Source organism: Lynx rufus, unplaced genomic scaffold (genome assembly GCF_022079265.1).
Source record: "Lynx rufus isolate CCGP_SWC_20201006 ecotype Redwood Valley unplaced genomic scaffold, mLynRuf1.p SCAF_3, whole genome shotgun sequence".
Taxonomy (NCBI): Eukaryota; Metazoa; Chordata; class Mammalia; order Carnivora; family Felidae; genus Lynx; species Lynx rufus.
Window position 1 is genome coordinate 38608987 of NW_025814845.1, and position 19080 is coordinate 38628066.

General features: G+C 44.4%; 1 protein-coding gene across 1 annotated transcript in view; it reads left to right on the forward strand.

Moving 5' to 3' along the window:
• The first annotated feature begins 11139 nt into the window (after nucleotides 1–11139).
• SPATA18 (spermatogenesis associated 18) overlaps nucleotides 11140–19080 on the forward strand; it is a 34581-nt gene continuing 26640 nt past the window's right edge. Inside the window, exon 1 of the mRNA XM_047092242.1 lies at nucleotides 11140–11226. Coding sequence (XP_046948198.1) covers nucleotides 11140–11226 — 87 coding nt within the window. The remainder of the gene's footprint in view (nucleotides 11227–19080) is intronic.

Here is a 19080-nt window from a genome sequence, read left to right on the forward strand (position 1 = left end):
TCGGCCCGGAGCCCCTGCCCGCGGTCCCAGGCGGCCCTCGCCAGCATCCCGGGCTGCGGACAGCTCCTCCCGCCCGCTCCGCCCCCCTGGAGCCCGGCCCCCGGCCCCGGCGCGCCCTCGCGTCCCGGCTGCCTCCCCCGGCAGCCAGCCCCGCGGAGGGCCCCACCGGCAGGACCCGGGCCTCCCCTGTCTCTCCTGCCCCCGGCCGCGGCGGGGCTCCCAGACCTGCTCGGCCGCCGCCGCCGCCGCCGCTGCCGCCATCTTCCCGCGCCTGGCGCCGCCGCTCTCAGCGCCGCGGCCGCACCCCGCGCGCCTGCGCCTGCGCCTTGGCGTGGCGTGGGGGTTGGGGGGAGCGCCGCTCGCCGGCTTCGAGCCCCGCCCCTCGGAGGGAGGTTTGGAGTCCCGGGGCTGCGGGCGGGGTCCGCCGCCCCTGCATCCAGGGCTGTGGCTTCGGGGCGCGTCTTCCGGGGCACCGGTGTTCACGCCACCTCGGGCCGCTTATGGGTTCTACCCGAGGGGCGCTTCAAAAGAGGAGGGCGCCTCTCCCTTCCCCCTACGTTGCAGTCACGGAGAGCTGGTGCCGTCCTCCTTGGTTGATGGGCCGGGGTCTCCCTGGCCAGGGTGGGAAGGGGCGTCTTGGAGAGGACCCGGGGACGGGCGGTAGTGACAATATACACGGAGGTTGACAAGTTGCCAATTAGCCAGCTAAAATCTTGGAAACTGAGCGTCTTCAAGGAGGACAGAAAATCGCTTTAGGGATGCCTCTTAACTTCAGAGGGCCTATGAAGTCTGGCGCTTTCTTCTGTGGTACTGGGGGTGGATTTTCCATGTAGTAATGGAGACAAGTGTTGTTAGGGGCGGTACGTCTGGGGAACCTAATTTAACAGATATTCTCTGCACACCCGGAACGTGCCATCCAAAATGCACAAGACTTTGAGTATACATTCCTTGTTCCTTGTCAGTATAATCCAACACTCCTCTTAATTTGCTGTTACTTGTTTTTTTTGTTTGGTTGCCTTTTTAAAATGCAGTGAGGGCAGTAGCAACCAAGGTTGCTGTTCCTCAGGTAGCTGAAACAGACTTCTAGAAAGCATCTTTGGGCCCCAGGGCTGCCTAAGTCAGCAGGAAACACAAAGAGACCAGCTGGCAAAAGCTTTCTTTCTCTAGGAACTAGGTCAGTTTTGCTTTTTGATGACTTGGAGCTGTTATTTCGCTGCTCTGCTTGCTATACATCAGAAATTGTTGTGAAGTTTAAATTAGGTAATCTGTCGCATAATAAATCCCTTACAAATTTTTCCTGTCTCTCCTGATTTTGGCTGATGCCAGTAGCACACTGGTCATCAATCTCTGTGTATCTTCTTTCCTGAATGCTAGAACCACTGACTCACATCTCTCTGCTCAGTCCTGCTGGGATCTCTAGGATAAACCTGCATCTTAACCAGGACGACTGTAAATTACAGCCCAAAGCGCTTGGAGTCAGCAATAAGTCTTCAACACTCTGGCTCTGGTCCCAGAGCTGAGTTATCAACTCAGATAACTGGGCTTTTGATTGATCCTCAGCTCCTGTCTCCAGCTCTGGTACCACAGTCCTTACATCCTATATGTTTTGCCTCTTTTTCCTCTGCTTGGAGAGAGCTTCTCTTTCTCTCTCTGGCAAGCGCACTCTTATTCATCCTCCAAGAATCCATTCAAATGTCACATTCCCTCTAAAGCCTCCCCAGGCTTCCACATGCAGTTTTTAGCTGGTCCATCCCCCAATTAACTGCGCTGTCTTTTGTAGCACTTTATGTGGCATTGTATTTTGTCTTGTTTACCTGTCTGATGTCACCTGAAAGATGGGGAGCTTTATCTGGAAGGTTCATGTCTTACATATCCTTTTACTTGCAATGCCCAGCATAGCGAAGAAACTTCGTAAATGTTTTAGAAATCTGCCTGACACCCCACTTTCTAAGACCAGAAGCCCTGCCTTTATTTTGCCAACTTCTCGTCCACTTAGGTGATGAAATACCTGACAACTAATTTTCTTGATGCCAAATGCCCCCTGACTCTCTGAAAAATCACCTTTTCTTGGAGTCCTTATTGCTGATCTCCAGCTGACAGGACACTTCACAATTCTTCTTGATGTCAATTGCTATAGTCTTTAAAGAGATCCCAGTATACTCACATGACCCCATTGTTAATGTGGGTCATTCCCAAATGTGTTATCTTCAAGCTTTTTTTGGTCTTGTTTTGTAAATAACATGTAGAGTCTACACATACCTGGGAATGTCTCTCTAATTACCCTGACAATCTCATGTTTAGGTCATATTATCCCCATTTTACAAATGAAGAACTCAAGACTCCTAGAGGTTAAAAGCCTACCAAGTTTTCAACTGATACAGAGCCTGGATTGAACTTAGGTCTATCTGACCTACAGTCTTTGCTCTTTCTGCCACATAACACAGTCTTTAATTCTACATTTCCTTTTGCCTGTGGGCGTGCAAACCGAGGCTAGAGTTCTGGTCAGATTATGAAGACAGTTATCCCTGCATTCACTTTATAATGCGTTGAATAGTGTCCCCCTACGAAGATATCCAAGTCTTAATCCCCAGTACCTGCAATTGTGATGTTATTTGGAAATAGGATCTTTACAGATATAATTAATTTAAGGATCACCCTGGATTTAGGTTGGGTTTTAAGTCTCATGACTGGTGTCCTTAAAAGAAGAGGAGAGGACAAAGACACAGAGGAGAAGATGATATGAAGACAGAGGCAGAAATTGGAGGGGTAATGTTTCTACAAGGCAGGTCATGCCAAGACTTGTCACCAGAAGCTAGGAGAGAGGCCATGGAACAGATTCTTTCAGAAGGAACCAACCCTGCTGATTTTCTGAATTCTAGCCTTCAGAACGGTGAGGAGATAAAGTTCTATTGTTTGAAGCCATCAAATTTGTGGTAATTTGTTACAGTAGCCCTTCAACACATCCAAAAACTGAACTGAAAATCTTTCCCCTCGATCTGCTCTTTGCGTATTCCTTAGTGAATGGCACTGGCATCTGGTCAGAAACCTTCAAAGTCATTCTACACTATTTGTAGTGTGATCTTCCTTCCTTCCTTCCTTCCTTCCTTCCTTCCTTCCTTCCTTCCTTCCTTCCTCCTTTCCTTTCCTTTCCTTTCCTTTCCCATTCCTTCCTTCCCTCCTTCCTTTTTCCTTCCTTCCTTCCTTTCCCCTCCCTCCCTCCTTCCTTCCTTTCCCCTTCCTTCTTCCTTCTTTCCTTCTTTCCCTCCTTCCTTCCTTTTCATTCCTTCTTTCCTTTCCTTTCTTCTTTCTTTCTTTCTTTCTTTCTTTCTTTCTTTCTTTCTTTCTCTTTCTAGAGCGTGCAAGTTGGGAAGAGGGGCAGGAGAGAGAGAGTGAGAGAGAGAGAGAGAGAGAGAGAGAGAGAGAGAATTTTAGGCAAGCTCATGCTCAGTGTGGAGCCAATGTGTGGCTTGATCCCATGGCCCTGGGATCATGACCTGAGCATTCATCATTCCCTGCCTCTCCAGGCAATTTCATGCCTCTTTGCTACTGTCCATTCTGTTCCATCTTCTCTTCTCGGTGAACTTCTCTCCATCCTTCCAGAGCTGGCTCTAAATGTCACTCTCTTCCATAACTTCCTCTGAGCCTTTCTTTAGGGGCTGGAGGAGGAAGTAAGGGAAGAGTCAGTATTTCCACAGAGTATTTTATATGTTATTGTAACGTGTCACATTGACCTATGGTTGCGTATCTGTCTTCTGAAAAGATTGTGAGATGCTCAGCAGCAGGAACCGAGTCTAATCCTACCTTATGATTAAGGCAGATGTTTGGTTGCACGAGAAATTCAGTAAATTCTGATCAAGTGTGATGAAAACAACCTATTTCCACATTCTTCCTTTTAGGGACTGCCTTCGTGCTGTCCCAGATCCTCTCTTGTGATGCTTAAGGACATCTTACAGTGTGGACCATACCCATAATGCACATTTGCAACAGCTTAACATACCCTAAGTGCACCCCTTCAATGGCCATTTTCACAGAGCCAAGTATTTGCCATGGCATTTAGCTGGCAGAGCTGAAAAGGTTGAAAGCAAGGATGCCTCAATATTCCATTATAATAATGGAAACCTGGGTTAGATATGAGGGGTATATTGTGGCTCTTGAAAATCACACCAAATCAGCTTTCTTTTTTTTTTTTTAATTTTTAATGTTTATTTATTTTTGAGAGAGAGTATGTGTGCGGGACGGGCAGAGATGGAGACAGAGGATCCTAAGCGGGCTCTGCGCTAACAGCAGAGAGCTCGATGCGGGGCGCGAGCCCATGAACCCGTGAGGTCATGACCTGAGCCAAAATCAAGAGTCAGACGCTGAACCCAGGGAGCCACCCAGGTGCCCCTTCCCCCCCCCCCCGCCCCAGCTTCTAATCTGTATTTGCTACAAATGCTCTGAGTTATTTAGGTGCTAAGGTGATACAGTTGTGATATATTAAAATTCTCCTCTTATTTTTCTGATTTAACCAATAATGGACATGGAATAATTTTACGGAAAATTCCCGAACTGTGGCTGTGAGCAGGGAATGCTTACTGGTACGACACAAGAAATATCCCTGCGTCTGTCCAGTGGTGGAAGCTGCCCTCAATTCGGATCCCAACCAATTAGTTCTTTCTCCAATGGGTGGTGGGTTTTCTTCTCCTTTTTAAATCCTTTTCCTTTTTTTTTTTTTTTAAGTTTATTTACTTATTTAGAGAGAGCACATATGCATGCATGTGAGCGGGGGAGAGGGCAGAGAGAAGGAGAGAGAGAATCCCAATATCCCAACGTCTATGCTGACAGGGCAGAACCCAATGGTGGGCTCGATCCCATGAACCCCAAGATCATGACCTGAGCCGAAATAAAGAGTCGGACACTCAACAGATGGGGCCACCCAGCCACCCCTGAATCTTTTTTCTTTTTAAATCTTTCCTGCTACGTCGCAGAGAGCAAAAAGGACCAAGTGAAGCTGATAAAATGAGTATGGGGAGCGCTCAGATTAGAGAGCAATGAGTAAACTGGCAAATGAGCGTCTTGCTACCTGTGAGTAGAGACAGTGCTTCAGCAATGCCACCAGTAAAAAAAAACTGCAGTTAAAGGAAATTTCTTGCAAGTGGGTGAGAAAAGTTTAAAAGACTCTCTTCAGGTGGTAATAGGTCCCAACCTAAAGAAGCGAAGTCCTTGGGGCGCCCGGGTGGCTCAACTGGTTAAGAGTCCAACTTCGATTCAGGTCGTGACCTCACTGTTCGCGGGTTCCAGTCCCGCATTGGGCTCTGTGCTGACAGCTCAGATCCTGGAGCCTGCTTCAGATTCTGTGTGTCCCTGGCTCTCTGCCCCTCCCCCACTCGTGCTCTGTCCCTTTCTCTCTCTCTCTCTCTCTCTCAAAAATAATAATAAACATTTAAAAAAAAAAAAGAAGTGAGGTCCTAATACAGACAGCTGTAGGGCAAGAAGAGCACAGAGCACAGAGCACAGAAGGGGAGCAGGGGCGCCTGTGAAAGCATCCAGGCCAGAGCAGAAAAGAGTATTCTTTTAGGCACACTAAGGGTGCACAACTGTCCTCAGTGAGGAAGAACTGGAAATTATGATGAGGATCCCACTGTATATCCTTGTAGTTTATTGCGTATATTTATATTTAGTGTAGCATGGAACTACATATATGCCCCTCCCTACACTGAATGGCTTCAGTTAATCGTGTTGGCTTCTTAAAATCCCAAATTTAAAATCTGCTCAGCTGATCGATGCAGGTAAAATTCAGAGTGGACAAAATGAAGGACTTTCAGAAAGCCTGTTCCATCCAGACATTTGTTATTTGACACTTCTCTAGAACCAATGGCTCCTGGCTGGGTGGTAGAATTATGATGCCATAAAAACAACCAACTGGCTATTAAATTTGCTTTCTTTTGTCTCAACAGGATTATGACATCAGGTAAAAAGCAGCCAATCATCTCCTCCCTCCCTCTCTTTCTTTCTCTCTCTCTGTTTTTTTCTCTCTCTCCCTTTCTTTCTCCCTCTCTTTCTTTTTCCTCTTTTCTTTTCTTTCTTTTTCTTTCTTTCACTTTTTATTAACAAGTCAGCTCAGCAGACTTTTACAGAGGGCCTAGAATGTGTCTGTTAATGTGCTGAGGAAAAGCTAAACAAGCCTCTGTCCCATTTCTTCAAGAAGCTCACAAACTTAATGGTTGAACATCCGACTTCGGCTCGGGTCATGATCTCGCGGCCCATGGGTTCGAGCCCCGCATCCGGCTCTGTGCATCAGCCAGCTCAGAGCCTGGAGTCTGCTTCAGATTCTGTGTCTCTCTCTCTCTCTCTGCCCCTGCCCCACTCATGCTCTGTCTCTCTCTCTCTCTCTAAAAAAAAAAAAAAAAAAAAAAAAAAAAAAGGAAGAAAAGAAAAGCTCACAAGCTTATCCAGGAGGCAGACAAGCAAGTTTAGAACAGTGTGATAATTGCAACAATATTAACATGTCCACAAGTAAAAGAGAGAAAGCATGAAGAAGAGCTGGATGAGCTCTGAGAGACTGGGGGTGGTGGGGGGGAGTTTGGAAGAATTTGTCAGTTTCAGTTGGGTTTAAATTTATTAAAAGTGCAACTATAGAGAACCCCCTTGTCTATTTCCTGGAGGTTAGGTATATTAGTTATTCCAGCAAGCCTGCAGAATAAACTGTACTCAAGAAAAATGCTCCACTTTTGGTGACTGACTAAATGCTCTCTGAATCAAGGCCTGACCCACACTGAACTTGTGAACCAAAAATTGGAATAAAGGGTGAGATTTGCTCAGTCTGAACCTAACCAGTATATTAAAAGAAACAAACAGAACAACCAGCGCTAAAGGATGTCAGAACTGCAACAGATCTTAAAGCTGATCTAGTCCACGTTTTTCAGTACATAGATGGGGAAAAAATGGGGCTCAGAGTGATTAAAGACTTATGTAAAGTCAATGGGGTGCCTGGGTGGCTCAGTCGGTTAAGCGTCTGACTTTGGCTCAGGTCATGACCTTGTGGTTGGTGGGTTCGAGTCCTGTGTCGGGCTCTGTGCTGACAGCTCGGAGCCTGGAGCCTGCTTCGGATTCTGTGTCTCCCTCTGTCTCTGCCCCTCGCCTTGTCATGCTCTGTCTCTCTCTGTCTCAAAAATAAATAAAAACATTAAAAAAAAAGACTTATATAAAGTCACAAGAAACCTGACTACTTGGCAGAGGGTGACATCAAGCAAGAATGTCCATTATGATCCAAGTTTATTGTTCTTTCAACTTCTTCAAAGTACCGGATAGTGTACAACAAAAGAAAAACTTGAGTTTCCTTTTTCTTTCCAAATAATCGCCTAGTTGATAATATCCTAAAATAATCAAATTGAGACAAAATTAGAGCATCAAAGTATCGTCTAAATAGAGCTTTGACTAATCTGATAGTTCTTCCATATGTATAAAAAAGTAGGTTTTTAAAATAGAATTTCAACCTAATTGTCTGCATAGTTGTAATCTGAAGCATATGGAGTCTTCTTTCATTAGCAACACAGACTGTTTGCACTCCAGGCTCTAGTTCTCTCTTAGATTGCTAGCCAGCACCCATCAAAAGCTCTCTGGAGGGGATCATTATTAAGGGCACTTATGAGGATGTCCACTTGTTCTTATTCTGGTATGGAAGTTCCAAGTTTGTATCAAGTAACATCACCGGAGAGCTAAGAAATGGGATGTCAATTGCTCGGCCCTCTCTTTGATGACAGGTGTTCTAGCATTACCCCCTTGGCATTGATCAAAGAAAGGTGACTGCAAGAGACAATCATATCAAGACTGCTTCTGTATTTTCTAGAAAAAGTGGGGGAGGTATCAGAGACACCATCATCTGTATTGCTCTAGGCTCTTTGCAAAAGGGTAAGCATTATTGTGGAATCGGTACCAGGCACAGGTGTTTCCATTCAAAGAAGTGGTATGTGTGTATACTTTTAAACTCAAATAATAATAACCATAAAAGTCATTTTCCTTTCCGAGTTGGCTTCCACGAGGTACAGATTAAATGTTAAATGAAGCTCGATCTTAGTACACAGGTTTACATTGGGGGCATGTTTGCTTTTTCCACTAAAAAAATATTTCTATAAGTCTTTTACTGTAAGTTATCTCAGATCCTCTTTTAGATGTAGTGGGGAGTAAATAATGAATAAATACATAACACATTTCCTCTGTTTTGGGTCATTGATGACTATGCAGCTTTGTTATCGATAAACATGAAGTTCCTACCACACATAAGCACATGCTCCAGAGTCCTGGGGAAACCAAGAGGTACACGAAATGACTGCAGGCCTTAAGGGTCTTCAATCAACCTGTAGGGCTAGAGCATATGGAGAGATAAATAATATCAGGTAGCAAATTCTAAACAGATTTCAAAGATCCATTCTATCTGAACACCCTGTAAGACTACTAAATTAGTCATTTGGATATTCGGTCAAAAAGCATTCTGTTTTGAATCAGCTTAAATATTGATATTTTGGCTAACATTTTTCTGAAGGTGGCAAAATTATCGGGTAACTTTGCTTCTGAATGAGTTTTCACAGAAGTAATTAGTGTTAATGGTAGAAGTTCAGAAAACCAGAAAAGTACAAAGGAGCAAATTAAAATAATCTACAATAATGCTTTGGGTGCTTATTGTATAATATAACACATATATAATATATATAATTCCGTGTCCTGCTTTTTTCACTTTATATAGTGAGAATTCCCGGATACTAGATGTTCTTCATTAACAAGATCTCTTTTTCTTTTTAATGTTTATTTTGAGAGACAGAGAGCACAAGCAGGTGAGGGGCAGAGAGAGAATCCCAAATAGGCTTCATGCTGTCAGTGCAGAGCCCAATGCAGGGCTTGAACTCATGAAACATGAGGTCACGGCCTGAGCTGAAACCAAAAGTCCCAGGCCTAACTGTTGGAGCACCCAGGCACCCCTCTTCAGTAATAAGATTTCTATTGTGCAACGTTTCATTGAAGGATTTGCCAACAATTACCCTATTGTTTCCAACCTAGTTTTCTTTATTAAATATAATACTGTGATCTACATTGTAGTAATAGTGATCATGCTTTTATGAAGCACTTACTATTGTATATGCCAAGCACTATTAAACACTTCATACAAATCATTTTGGTCTCTTAATAATCCTGTGGATTAAGAACTATTGTCCCTTGTTTGTAGATAATGTAACCAAGGAGCAGCAGTTAAAGAGCCCACAGCAAGGAAGAGAATTTAACCCCTAATCTGACATAAGTAAATATTCCAAATTGTTTTTTATGAATAAGTAAATAGGACTGTTCAAAGATTCCCACTGCCTACTGAAACATGCAGTTATTGGCTCCAAATTAAGAAATTTGTGGGATTTTTCTCCATTCTCTTCCTCCTTTTTATTTTTTTAAAGGAAGAAAGTTTCTAATGAATATTTAGTGGGTTTGTTTTTCTTTTACTTTAGTAATTAATAATCTACTATGATAAAGTATGTTACGTACCCTTAGAGCCCTTATTTTTTCTTTTGTTTTTACTGAGAAATAAAGGACATATAACATTCTACTAGTTCCAGGGGTACAACATATTGTTGAACATTGTTGAACAACATAATGTTGAACATTGTTGAACATCATTGAATAATGATTCAATATTTGCATATATTGTGAAATGACCCACACAATAAATCTAGTTAAAATCCATCGCTATGCATAGTCACAATTTTTTCCTTGTGATGAGAACTTTTATAGTTCTGGTTTTGTTGGCTACAGAAAATAGTAGGAACACAGGCTCCGGAAACGAGCCTCTCAATTTTATTTATTTATTTATTTATTTATTTATTTATTTATTTATTTATTTTACCAGCCTCTCATTTTTATTGGAGGACAGTAAAACTACTGTAACTAAGAGACATAAGAAAAAAAGAGGTGGTAAAATTCTGAGTATTACTGTCCTGGGACATGAGCAATGTTCATGTATTTTCAAGTACCTACAGAAAGAGAACTGAACCAAACTAGCTAGCTGAGGCCCGGCTCCACTCCTGCTGTTGTAACGACTAGAAAAGGATGGTTTACACTCAGCTCATCATTTGATGCATATAAAAGAAGGGTTTCTAAAGTGCTTTAAGGATTGTTGAAATGGTTTCATTTCTGAAGTAGTTGAAACTATCCTTGTGGCCAACACACCCTTTTGACCTAGTGCCAAATTGGTCGGATTTTTCACAAAGTTTCAGTTAGAGAAGGAGAATTAAATGAAACTTTGGAGTGCTCGACGATTCTAAAAATATTACCAAATCTTTCCTAAACTCGAGGGATGAACTTTAGTTGGTGAACATCTTGGAGCTTGAGATCTGCCGACTTGACCCACCGAATCCTGTGTTACAAAGGAACCACTGAAGGTCTGAGAAGTTAAATAAAGGAAGGGGTGAAACAGGTGCTTGCCTAACCACAATGTCAATGGACAAACAACCTTTGCCTTCCTAAGTAAGAGGCCTGCGGTTACCTCCAGCCCACCCTGCGGGTGCGTCTTAGTCCATCGAGGGACGGAGGACGCGGCCTCTGTAGTCTTAAGCCTCTCCAGCCCCAGAGCCCACCCAGAGTCTCAGGGGCCTCGGGTGGCCTCGCCCTCGGCTAGCAGTAGTAGCAGCAGCAGCAGCAGAAGCAGGAGCTGCTCCAGGGCGGGTGCCAGGACCCAGGAGCTGCCGGGAGGGCGGCTGGGTGGGCCCTGGGTGGGAGCTGTTGTCCCTGCAGCTCGCAGAGGCTGGCGTTGCCAAGGCGCTCGGGGCGCGCGTCCCTAGCAGCCGCCCGCCCACGTCAAACTTTGTTTAATAATCGCCCAGGTATTTATGCCTGCGGCTCCGGGCAGCCGCCCGGGAACCAGGACACCGCAGGGCAGCGGATAAGGCGCGGCGGCTGAGGCCTAGGGCACCTCCCCCCCCCCCCCCCCCCCCCCCCCCCCGGCTTCCCGAACCCTGCCCGGTCCGACCCGAGGGGGAGGATGGAAGAACCAGCCGCGCTCTGAGCCCCTCAGGAAAATAACACCCTTCCGGCCACATCACCCCCGGTCGTGCGGAGGCCACCGCCTCGTCCCCTCCACGTCTCCATCTCCCAAAACAGGGCCGAGTGAAAAAGGGAGCGATGGCAGAAAATCTGAGAAAACTGGTCTCAAGCGAAACTTTACAATCGATGCACGACAAGCTAGAGTCCTGGCTGAGGGACTACAACGTGAGTCGGGGTGGGAGAGCCCCGGGAGGCTTTGATTCCTTTGCAGAACCTTCGGCCCGGGTTTCTTAGGGCTGGCTGGGGGAGGCCGCTTAGCAATGGCCAGGAGGTTGTGATTCCTAACCGTGACCCAGTCTCGGACCCGGATCGCGGGAAGGAAGGAAAGGCACCGGTCTGCTGGTGCCCTTTTCGCCCGGCGGCGCCAGGCGGCGCAGGGCTGGCATGGCCTGCGGAGCGCACTCCGCAGTCCCCTTCCGGAGCGCTCATTCCGCCCAGCGGTAACCAAGGACGCTGGCGGCCCTAGCGACGGGAAAGATCCGCGGTCCGCCAGAGATCTGCCCCAGCCTACCACTTTCCTTTCCATCCCCTCCGCCAGCAATCCTCCTCCCTACCCCCAACTCGAATTAGTTTTTTACTACACCCCTTGTCCTGCTTTTCCGCAAGTCCCGGAGGATACTCAGGGGTTGTATCACAATGTATTTTTTTATAAAAATACTCCCAGGAGTTGTTAGCCAGAAGTCAGTGAAATGGACACTTGTCAACGTTGCTGGTTTCGTTTGTGTACTGATCTGCATGGCAGGTAGGGCACAGTTTCGACACCAAGGCAGATGTCCGGAGGCCTGTTGCCAAGGCATTTGTAGGAAGCAAATATTCTGTCGTCGAGCCCATAAGCGCTCTTCAAGTCTCATTAAGCCTTACCCCCACTGTGGTTCGCGTTAACCGTCCCCGCACATTAAGTACAACTCAGCATTGCACTTGGTGGATTTGATCCGTCTGTCTTAAATAGGACAGTCCCACTCGTGTGGCGAGTGCAGCGGTGAGGCAGACAGACCTGGGCACTCGCGGACCCGGAATCAGCCCCCATCCCCACCCCACTCGAGTTCTAGGTCTGGCTCTAGATAGAACTAGCTGAACGACCTGGGGTAATTTATTTCACCTCTGTGGGTCTCAGTATCTCATCTGTTACATAGAAGAGACTCAACCAGATGATATGTAGAATTCTTTTTCAGATCTCAATTTTTAAATTTATTTTTATTAAAATTTTTTTTAATGTTTATTCATTTTTGAGACAGAGGGACAAAGCATGAGCAAGGGAGGGGGAGAGAGAGAGGGAAACACAGAATCCAAAGCAGCTCCAGGCTCTGAGCTGTCAGCACAGAGCCCGACGTGGGCCCGAACCCACGAATCTGGAAATCATGACCACAGATGAGGAAGGCTGCTCAACTGACTGAGCCACCCAGACGTCCCAATCTCAATTTTTAAACAATTTAAATTGGTTTGTTTCTGAAGTCCCACCAGGAAATTCAACTAGATGCTGTGTGAGTCTCTGGGCTATCCCATTCACCCTTTGACCAGGGCTCCTATGGTGGACGGGAGCTCAAACTTCCCCCTTACCCCCTTACTAGGGTTCAGTGTTTACCACCTTTACCCACTTCTAAAGAATGAGCTCTGTGACTATTTCCTCCCCATCAAGATTGCAGGAAAATTAAAATTTACTCTTATTACATCTTACAGCATTTTCTTTCTTTTTTTCTTTTTCTTTTTCTCTTGTTATTACCCTGTGGCTTAAATAAATGTTTATGTTTAACATTAAATAAATGTTAAGTGTTTAACAAAGGTAACACTAGCGTTTGTCTGCGTCAAATTAAGTGATTGTTTTAGAAACTGCTCAGAAGTACTGAGAAATGCCAACGTTTATCACACTTAACTTTCTCAGTAACAGTGGTCCATCCCACTTGTCTGTTGTCACCGAAAGCATTTCAGTTAGAATCTCTCCCCTGTGCCAAGTCCCTCCCTCCACCTTTATAAAGACTGCACTCTTCGAGACCAATGCCTTTCCAAAAAATCTGCGGCCATTTCCCCAGGCGATCATTTCTCTCTGGCTCTCTAGTGTCTCTGTTGCATTTGACTGAGGACACCGCCATTCTTCTAAGGCTCTAATAATTTCTCTCCTTGCCTTACCCACTTCCCTCCTCTGGCAGTTCGTCAAGACTTTAGGAATCTTCTCTTGGGCCTCCATTATTGCTTCTCTCTTACACATATGGCCATGAACCTCATGTCTGTATTTTCAGTTGTGCTATTGTCATCTCAAAATCAAATCAATCTAAAACCTACCTTAGTCTTGCCCATGGCCCGAACAGCGGCCTCTTTCCTGACTTCACGGTCTTCATCATGTCATACCCCACAAACTTTTCACCAGCTTAATTGGTTGGCATCTACTTTGAAATTCTCACAGAACCCTTTTACCACCTCTGCTGGAACCACCCTTGTCTACCTTCCATCATCGTTCATCTAGATTATTACAAAACTATCTCAAGGTGATTCTTCTAAATGTCAAGTCAGATCAAGTTACTTCTCTGATAAAACCCCCAGACTTTCTGGCCTACTCAGAATAAGACCCAAAATTCCTGCAATGGCCATCGAAATCCTACACAACTGTGCTCCTTTAGACTCTGACCTCATCTGTTGCTCCCTTAATCTACTCCAACAATACTGGTCTTGTTGCTCTAGAGTAAAACTGTCCAATAGAACTTTCTATTATGGACACGTTCTATACAGGCACTGTCCAATATGGTGGCCTATTTTCGTACTTGAATTGTGGCAAGTAGCAACCGAGGAACTGAATTTTAAATTTCATTTAAGTTTAGTTTAATTCCAAATAGTCACATATGGCTAGTGGCTACTCGATTGGACAGAAGAGTCTAGAGCCTGCCAGCCAGGCTCCTGCTTCAGGGCGTTTCGTACTCACTGTTCCCTTCTGCCTGGAAAGCTTTCACCTGTGTATATTTCAGTACGAGAATAATGTCTTCACCTTATCTCCCCCTTCAAGTCTTTGCTTAAATGTCACCTTCTCAGAAGAGACCACCTTCTTTACAATTGCAGTCTCCTAGTCCCGTCCCTGGCACTCGCTGTGTGCCTTCTCTGCTTTATTTCTTCTGTAATAGCTACATCTAATTTTTACTTGTTCTTTTATGTTGTTGTCAATCTTTTCTCCGCCCTCTTCCCACCAAAATGTAAGCTCCAGAGGGCAGAGATTTCTCCTTTTTCTGCTCATCACTGTATTGTCAGCACTTAGAATAATGCTTGGCTCCCAGCAGTTGCTTCATAAATAATGACTGACTGAATGCCACCACCATTCTCCCAGACACCTGGGTTCTTGGACTCATTTCTCTTCTTGAAACCTCGTATCCAGTGTAGAGTTGAAAGTGATCCCAGATATCTTTAATTCAGCCTTTATTAAAACTGCGTTGAGGGCAAAAGACATGATTTCCAATTAGGGGCATGATTCAGAGGGTGCACGTGTTTTTTAACAGTTTTTCCTTGCTTGTGTATCACTGAAGAAAGAGGATAAGAAAATGTCTATATACTACTTTACTAAAATTTAGGTTACATCTAGACTTATTCGGTGTCTTGTCACCTGCAGTGTGGGTTTGGGTCAACTGCTAAGAGCTTTCCTGTAAGGCTGCAAGTTTGTTTTACTAGTTCCAAGGACTTTTGCCTTGAAACCTTAAGGTGAAGAGTATTCATTGTAGCAAAGCTATATTTGTTAAAATGTTGGTGGTAGAGGTTTGTTCGCTAAAAGTTTTAAATTATGTTTGCTGTGGAAAGTTGATTTTGCTGACTGTGACCACATTGATTTAGTTCTAATTAACTCAAGCAAAATAAAAGGCCATAAATACTAGTCTAGAATTAGGGATGTGATCCAAGTTACCCCTTGGGAAACTGTTATTATTCAGTGAACAAGATGAATGATTTGAGCAGATGAGTTCTAAAACACAATGCAAATCGTTTTATTTTTCTTCAAACTAGCTAGTATTTGGATTAACAGTTGGATCCTGGCTAGGTTTTCTTCTAACTTTCCCTCATCTAATTTCCTTCATATGGATTTCTATCCCTTCTCCCTTAATCTGTCCATCACCGCTATCTTCTCACTCTGTCCTAAGTATATTGCCAGACACAGTAAATTCTGTAAAAATGTAATTTTCTGCCCCAAAGCCTTTGGTTTTTATTTGTTGGCTGTTTTTTTCTTTTTTGTAATTGTTTTAATGTTTATTTATTTTTGAGAGACAGAGAGAGAGAGCACAAGTGGGTCAAGGGCAGAGAGAGAGGGAGACACAGAACGTCGGGCTTGAACTCACGAACCCTGAGATCATGATCTGAGCCTAAGTCGGCAGCTTAACCTACTGAGCTACCCAGGCGCCCCTGTTGACTGTTTTTTTTTTTTTTTTTTTTTCAACGTTTATTTATTTTTGGGACAGAGAGAGACAGAGCATGAACGGGGGAGGGGCAGAGAGAGAGGGAGACACAGAATCGGAAACAGGCTCCAGGGACTGGTTTTTAATCTTACAACATCTTCTGGGCCTTGGCAAAACCACTGTTTGCTTGATTTTTTAAAAAACTGTATTTATTTAAAATTTATTTATTGAAAAAAAATTTCAAGAAGGAATAGTTTTCAAAACCCCACTAGAGAAACATAATAAAAACAACAGCAAACATTGCCAATTCACTTTCTTTCAGTTATCAAAGAGAGGCTGATTATTGTATTGCTTGGTCTTTAAAACTTGGGTTCCATCGGCTGTTCAGGGACAGCTTGGTGCAAACATGTAACTCTCAGGATTGTTTTTTCCTCCTTTGTGGCTATTGAGAATGTTGGTGAGAGCCATCGATAATCCCTTCTTGTTGAACCAAGACCTGAGCTAGTTATTAAGAGCTTAAGAATTTGGGGCACCTGGGTGGCTCAGTCGGTTAAGCGGCCGACTTCGGCTCGGGTCATGATCTCACGGTCCGTGAGTTCGAGCCCCACGTCAGGCTCTGTGCTGACAGCTCAGAGCCTGGAGCCTGTTTCAGATTCTGTGTCTCCCTCTCTCTCTCTGCCCCTCCCCTGTTCATGCTCTGTCTCTCTCTGTCTCAAATAAATAAATGTTAAAAAAAAAAATTAAAAAAAAAAGAGCTTAAGAATTCACTCAACAAATGGTTATTTAGTTTCTGCTATCTGTGAACGTTTGGCCTAGACACTCTGTATTTACAGCTTTGGCGGTGTACTTTTATTGATTAGTTTATTCAACAAAATATTTTTTTCAGAGTTTATGATATGTCTATCTGTGCTGGATGCTAGGAATAGAAATGTCAGTTGCAGGGGCGCCTGGGTGGCTCAGTCGGTTAAGCGGCTGACTTCGGCTCAGGTCATGATCTCGCGGTCCGTGAGTTCGAGCCCCGCGTCGAGCTCTGTGCTGACAGCTCAGAGCCTGGAGCCCGTTTCGGATTCTGTGTCTCCCTCTCTCTGACCCTCCCCCGTTCATGCTCTGTCTCTCTCTGTCTCAAAAATAAATAAACGTTAAAAAAAAATTAAAAAAAAAAAAGAAATGTCAGTTGCATCTTAATGATGAGGTTCCAGTTGGAGTGGAGGATGAGGGGTAGAGGACGCAGCTTGTGCAAAAAGCAGGGAGGCATGAAGAAGCCGGCCTATGTAGGGGGCCTGTGAATAGTTCACGGCAAGGAATGGAAGTGATATGAGGCTGGGGACGTGGGGTGGTTGCGGCCAGAAGGTAGAGGCCTTGGATGGTGTGTTAAGGAGTTTGGACTTTACCCTGGGGGCAATGGAGGGAAACTAAAAGCACCATGCGGTGAAGACACATGTTTGGACTGTTTGGCAAGGTTGCTCTAGCTGCAGCATGCTGGGGAAATTGGAAATTCTAGGGAGGACGGACAGAGCTGGGCAATATTTTAGGTAAGAATCAGCCCCTTGTAAACTATGCTGGCACATTCAGTAAACAAGGTCTGACTCTGAGAATGGTTCTGCAGGTTCAAGTAAGAGTATGTGGCCCCAAATGCCCACAATTGATCATGCAACATCTGCATGGTCTTCTTGGTCAACTTTGTGAAAGGGTCAAACACCCACCTATGCAGAACTGGGTTCTGATTATTAATGACTCTATAGAGATGTTAAGATGAGAAATTAACCTCTGTCCAATGTCAGCAGTACCTGGAGAAGGTCAGCTCTGGGCTCTGGGCTGAAACTCTCCCCCTCCTTAGGTGCTTTTCTTTCCACGCAGAGTCTTGTGAACTAGGGAGTTACCTTTGGTCAGATGCTCCGAGATTTATTACTTTTTAAAATGTACTGTATGTAATTATAGGGGGCAAATGGTTAGTTCTTACTACACCCTTGATAACCCCATCCCTATGATAGGACAAGATTCCATTTCTTGAAGTAAATTAATAGACACCAAGACATTACATTCTGGGAACTTTTGATTATTTGATATGTGAATGGGGATAATAGGGAGAGCTGATAATGCTCCCTCTTGCATTACTTTCTTGTGTTATAGAAATCTGCCCTCTTAAGGAAAAAACAGCATATCAACTACCAGTACATAAAAAGGAGATTGCAAGGGTGCCTGGGTGGCTCAGTCAGTTGAGTGTCCAACTCTTGATTTCTGGCTCAGGTCATGATCCCAGGGTCATGGGATTGAGCCCTGGGTCAAGCACCATTGGGCTCTGTGCTGAGCGTGGAGCCTGCTTAAGATCCTCTCTCTCTCCCTCTGCCCCTCTCCACAGCGTGCGCGCGCGCGCTCTCTCTCTCTCTCAAATAAAAAACAAAAACAAAAAGGAGATCTCAAAGAGGCATCTCCTTGGTTTTCAGATAATCTTTGTGGTTGAAATAGATGTTGTCTCCATGCCAAAATATCCCTGATTCTCAGTACAAAAGGTTGTTGTGGTTACTATGGTGTCACCAAACAGACTCCCTGGCTGCCTTTGCCCTTCCCTGTAGTGAACATACTTCTACATTCTTGGGGATTCTATCTAATTAGTAAATTTATAGAAAACATTTCTTTCCCTTTATCTCTTCCCTCCTATGCTGCAGTGATGAATAAAACCCCAAATCTTAGTGTCTGAACTTCGGTAAAAGAAGTTTTCTGCATAATATGATGGCAACTCTTTTCCACCATTGGCTCCGTGTCAGGTGCCCTCCATCTGGCGGAGCAGCCATCACATCGAGGGACCTCAAAGATCTGTAGGGAGAAAGAGAGAGAGCACTTAAATTATACACACCTCTTTCACTCATCTTCCCTTGACCAGAAGAATTGTTATGTGGCTCCAACCTCATTGTAAAGGAGCCTGACAAATGGAGAGCAGGTGGAATATTTATTTGGGGCCACGGTTTCTGCCACAGCAACTCATGATGAATCCGTGGTTGTGAAAGAACTTGACAAGTGATTGAGGCAGATTATTTCAACAGAGGGCCAGATTATTTTATTTTTAACAGGGGGCTGTTGACAGTCCTTTCTTATTTTCATCTTGGACAAACTTGTTAATGGCAACATCATCACTGTTTAATATTTAAGGATAATAATGAAAGAAATCCAATAGACATATTAGCCGCAAGTCAAGACATTAAAATCCCAGTGGTGAGGTCTAAATAGAAGCTTTTGCTAAATTGTTGGGGTATAAATAAGCCTACTCCTCTTATACCCGAAATTCAGTATTCTGGTTTTAAAACATTGTTGTGGAGCTGGTGCGTTCATGGCAAAGTCAGCCATGCTGTAACATTGAAGGTTGATTTTGGAAACATCTATTTGAAAGCCTGCCCTCGTACGAGACAGCCACTTCCCTGGAGGACTAGTTGTAGCCTGTTATAACCCGCATCGTCAAGCCTTTCAAAGACTTGAAAGCTTTCAAAGCACTCTTCATGCGTTATTGCCTTTAAACTTCATAAGAACTTATGAAATAGCAGGTTTTATTTTCTACATTTTACAGATGAGGAAACCAAACCTCAGGAGGGCAGCTAACCTGCTTGAGGTCACTCCAGTAGAAAGGGTTGAACTTGGATTTGAAACTAGGTCTTTTGCTTGCCAAGTT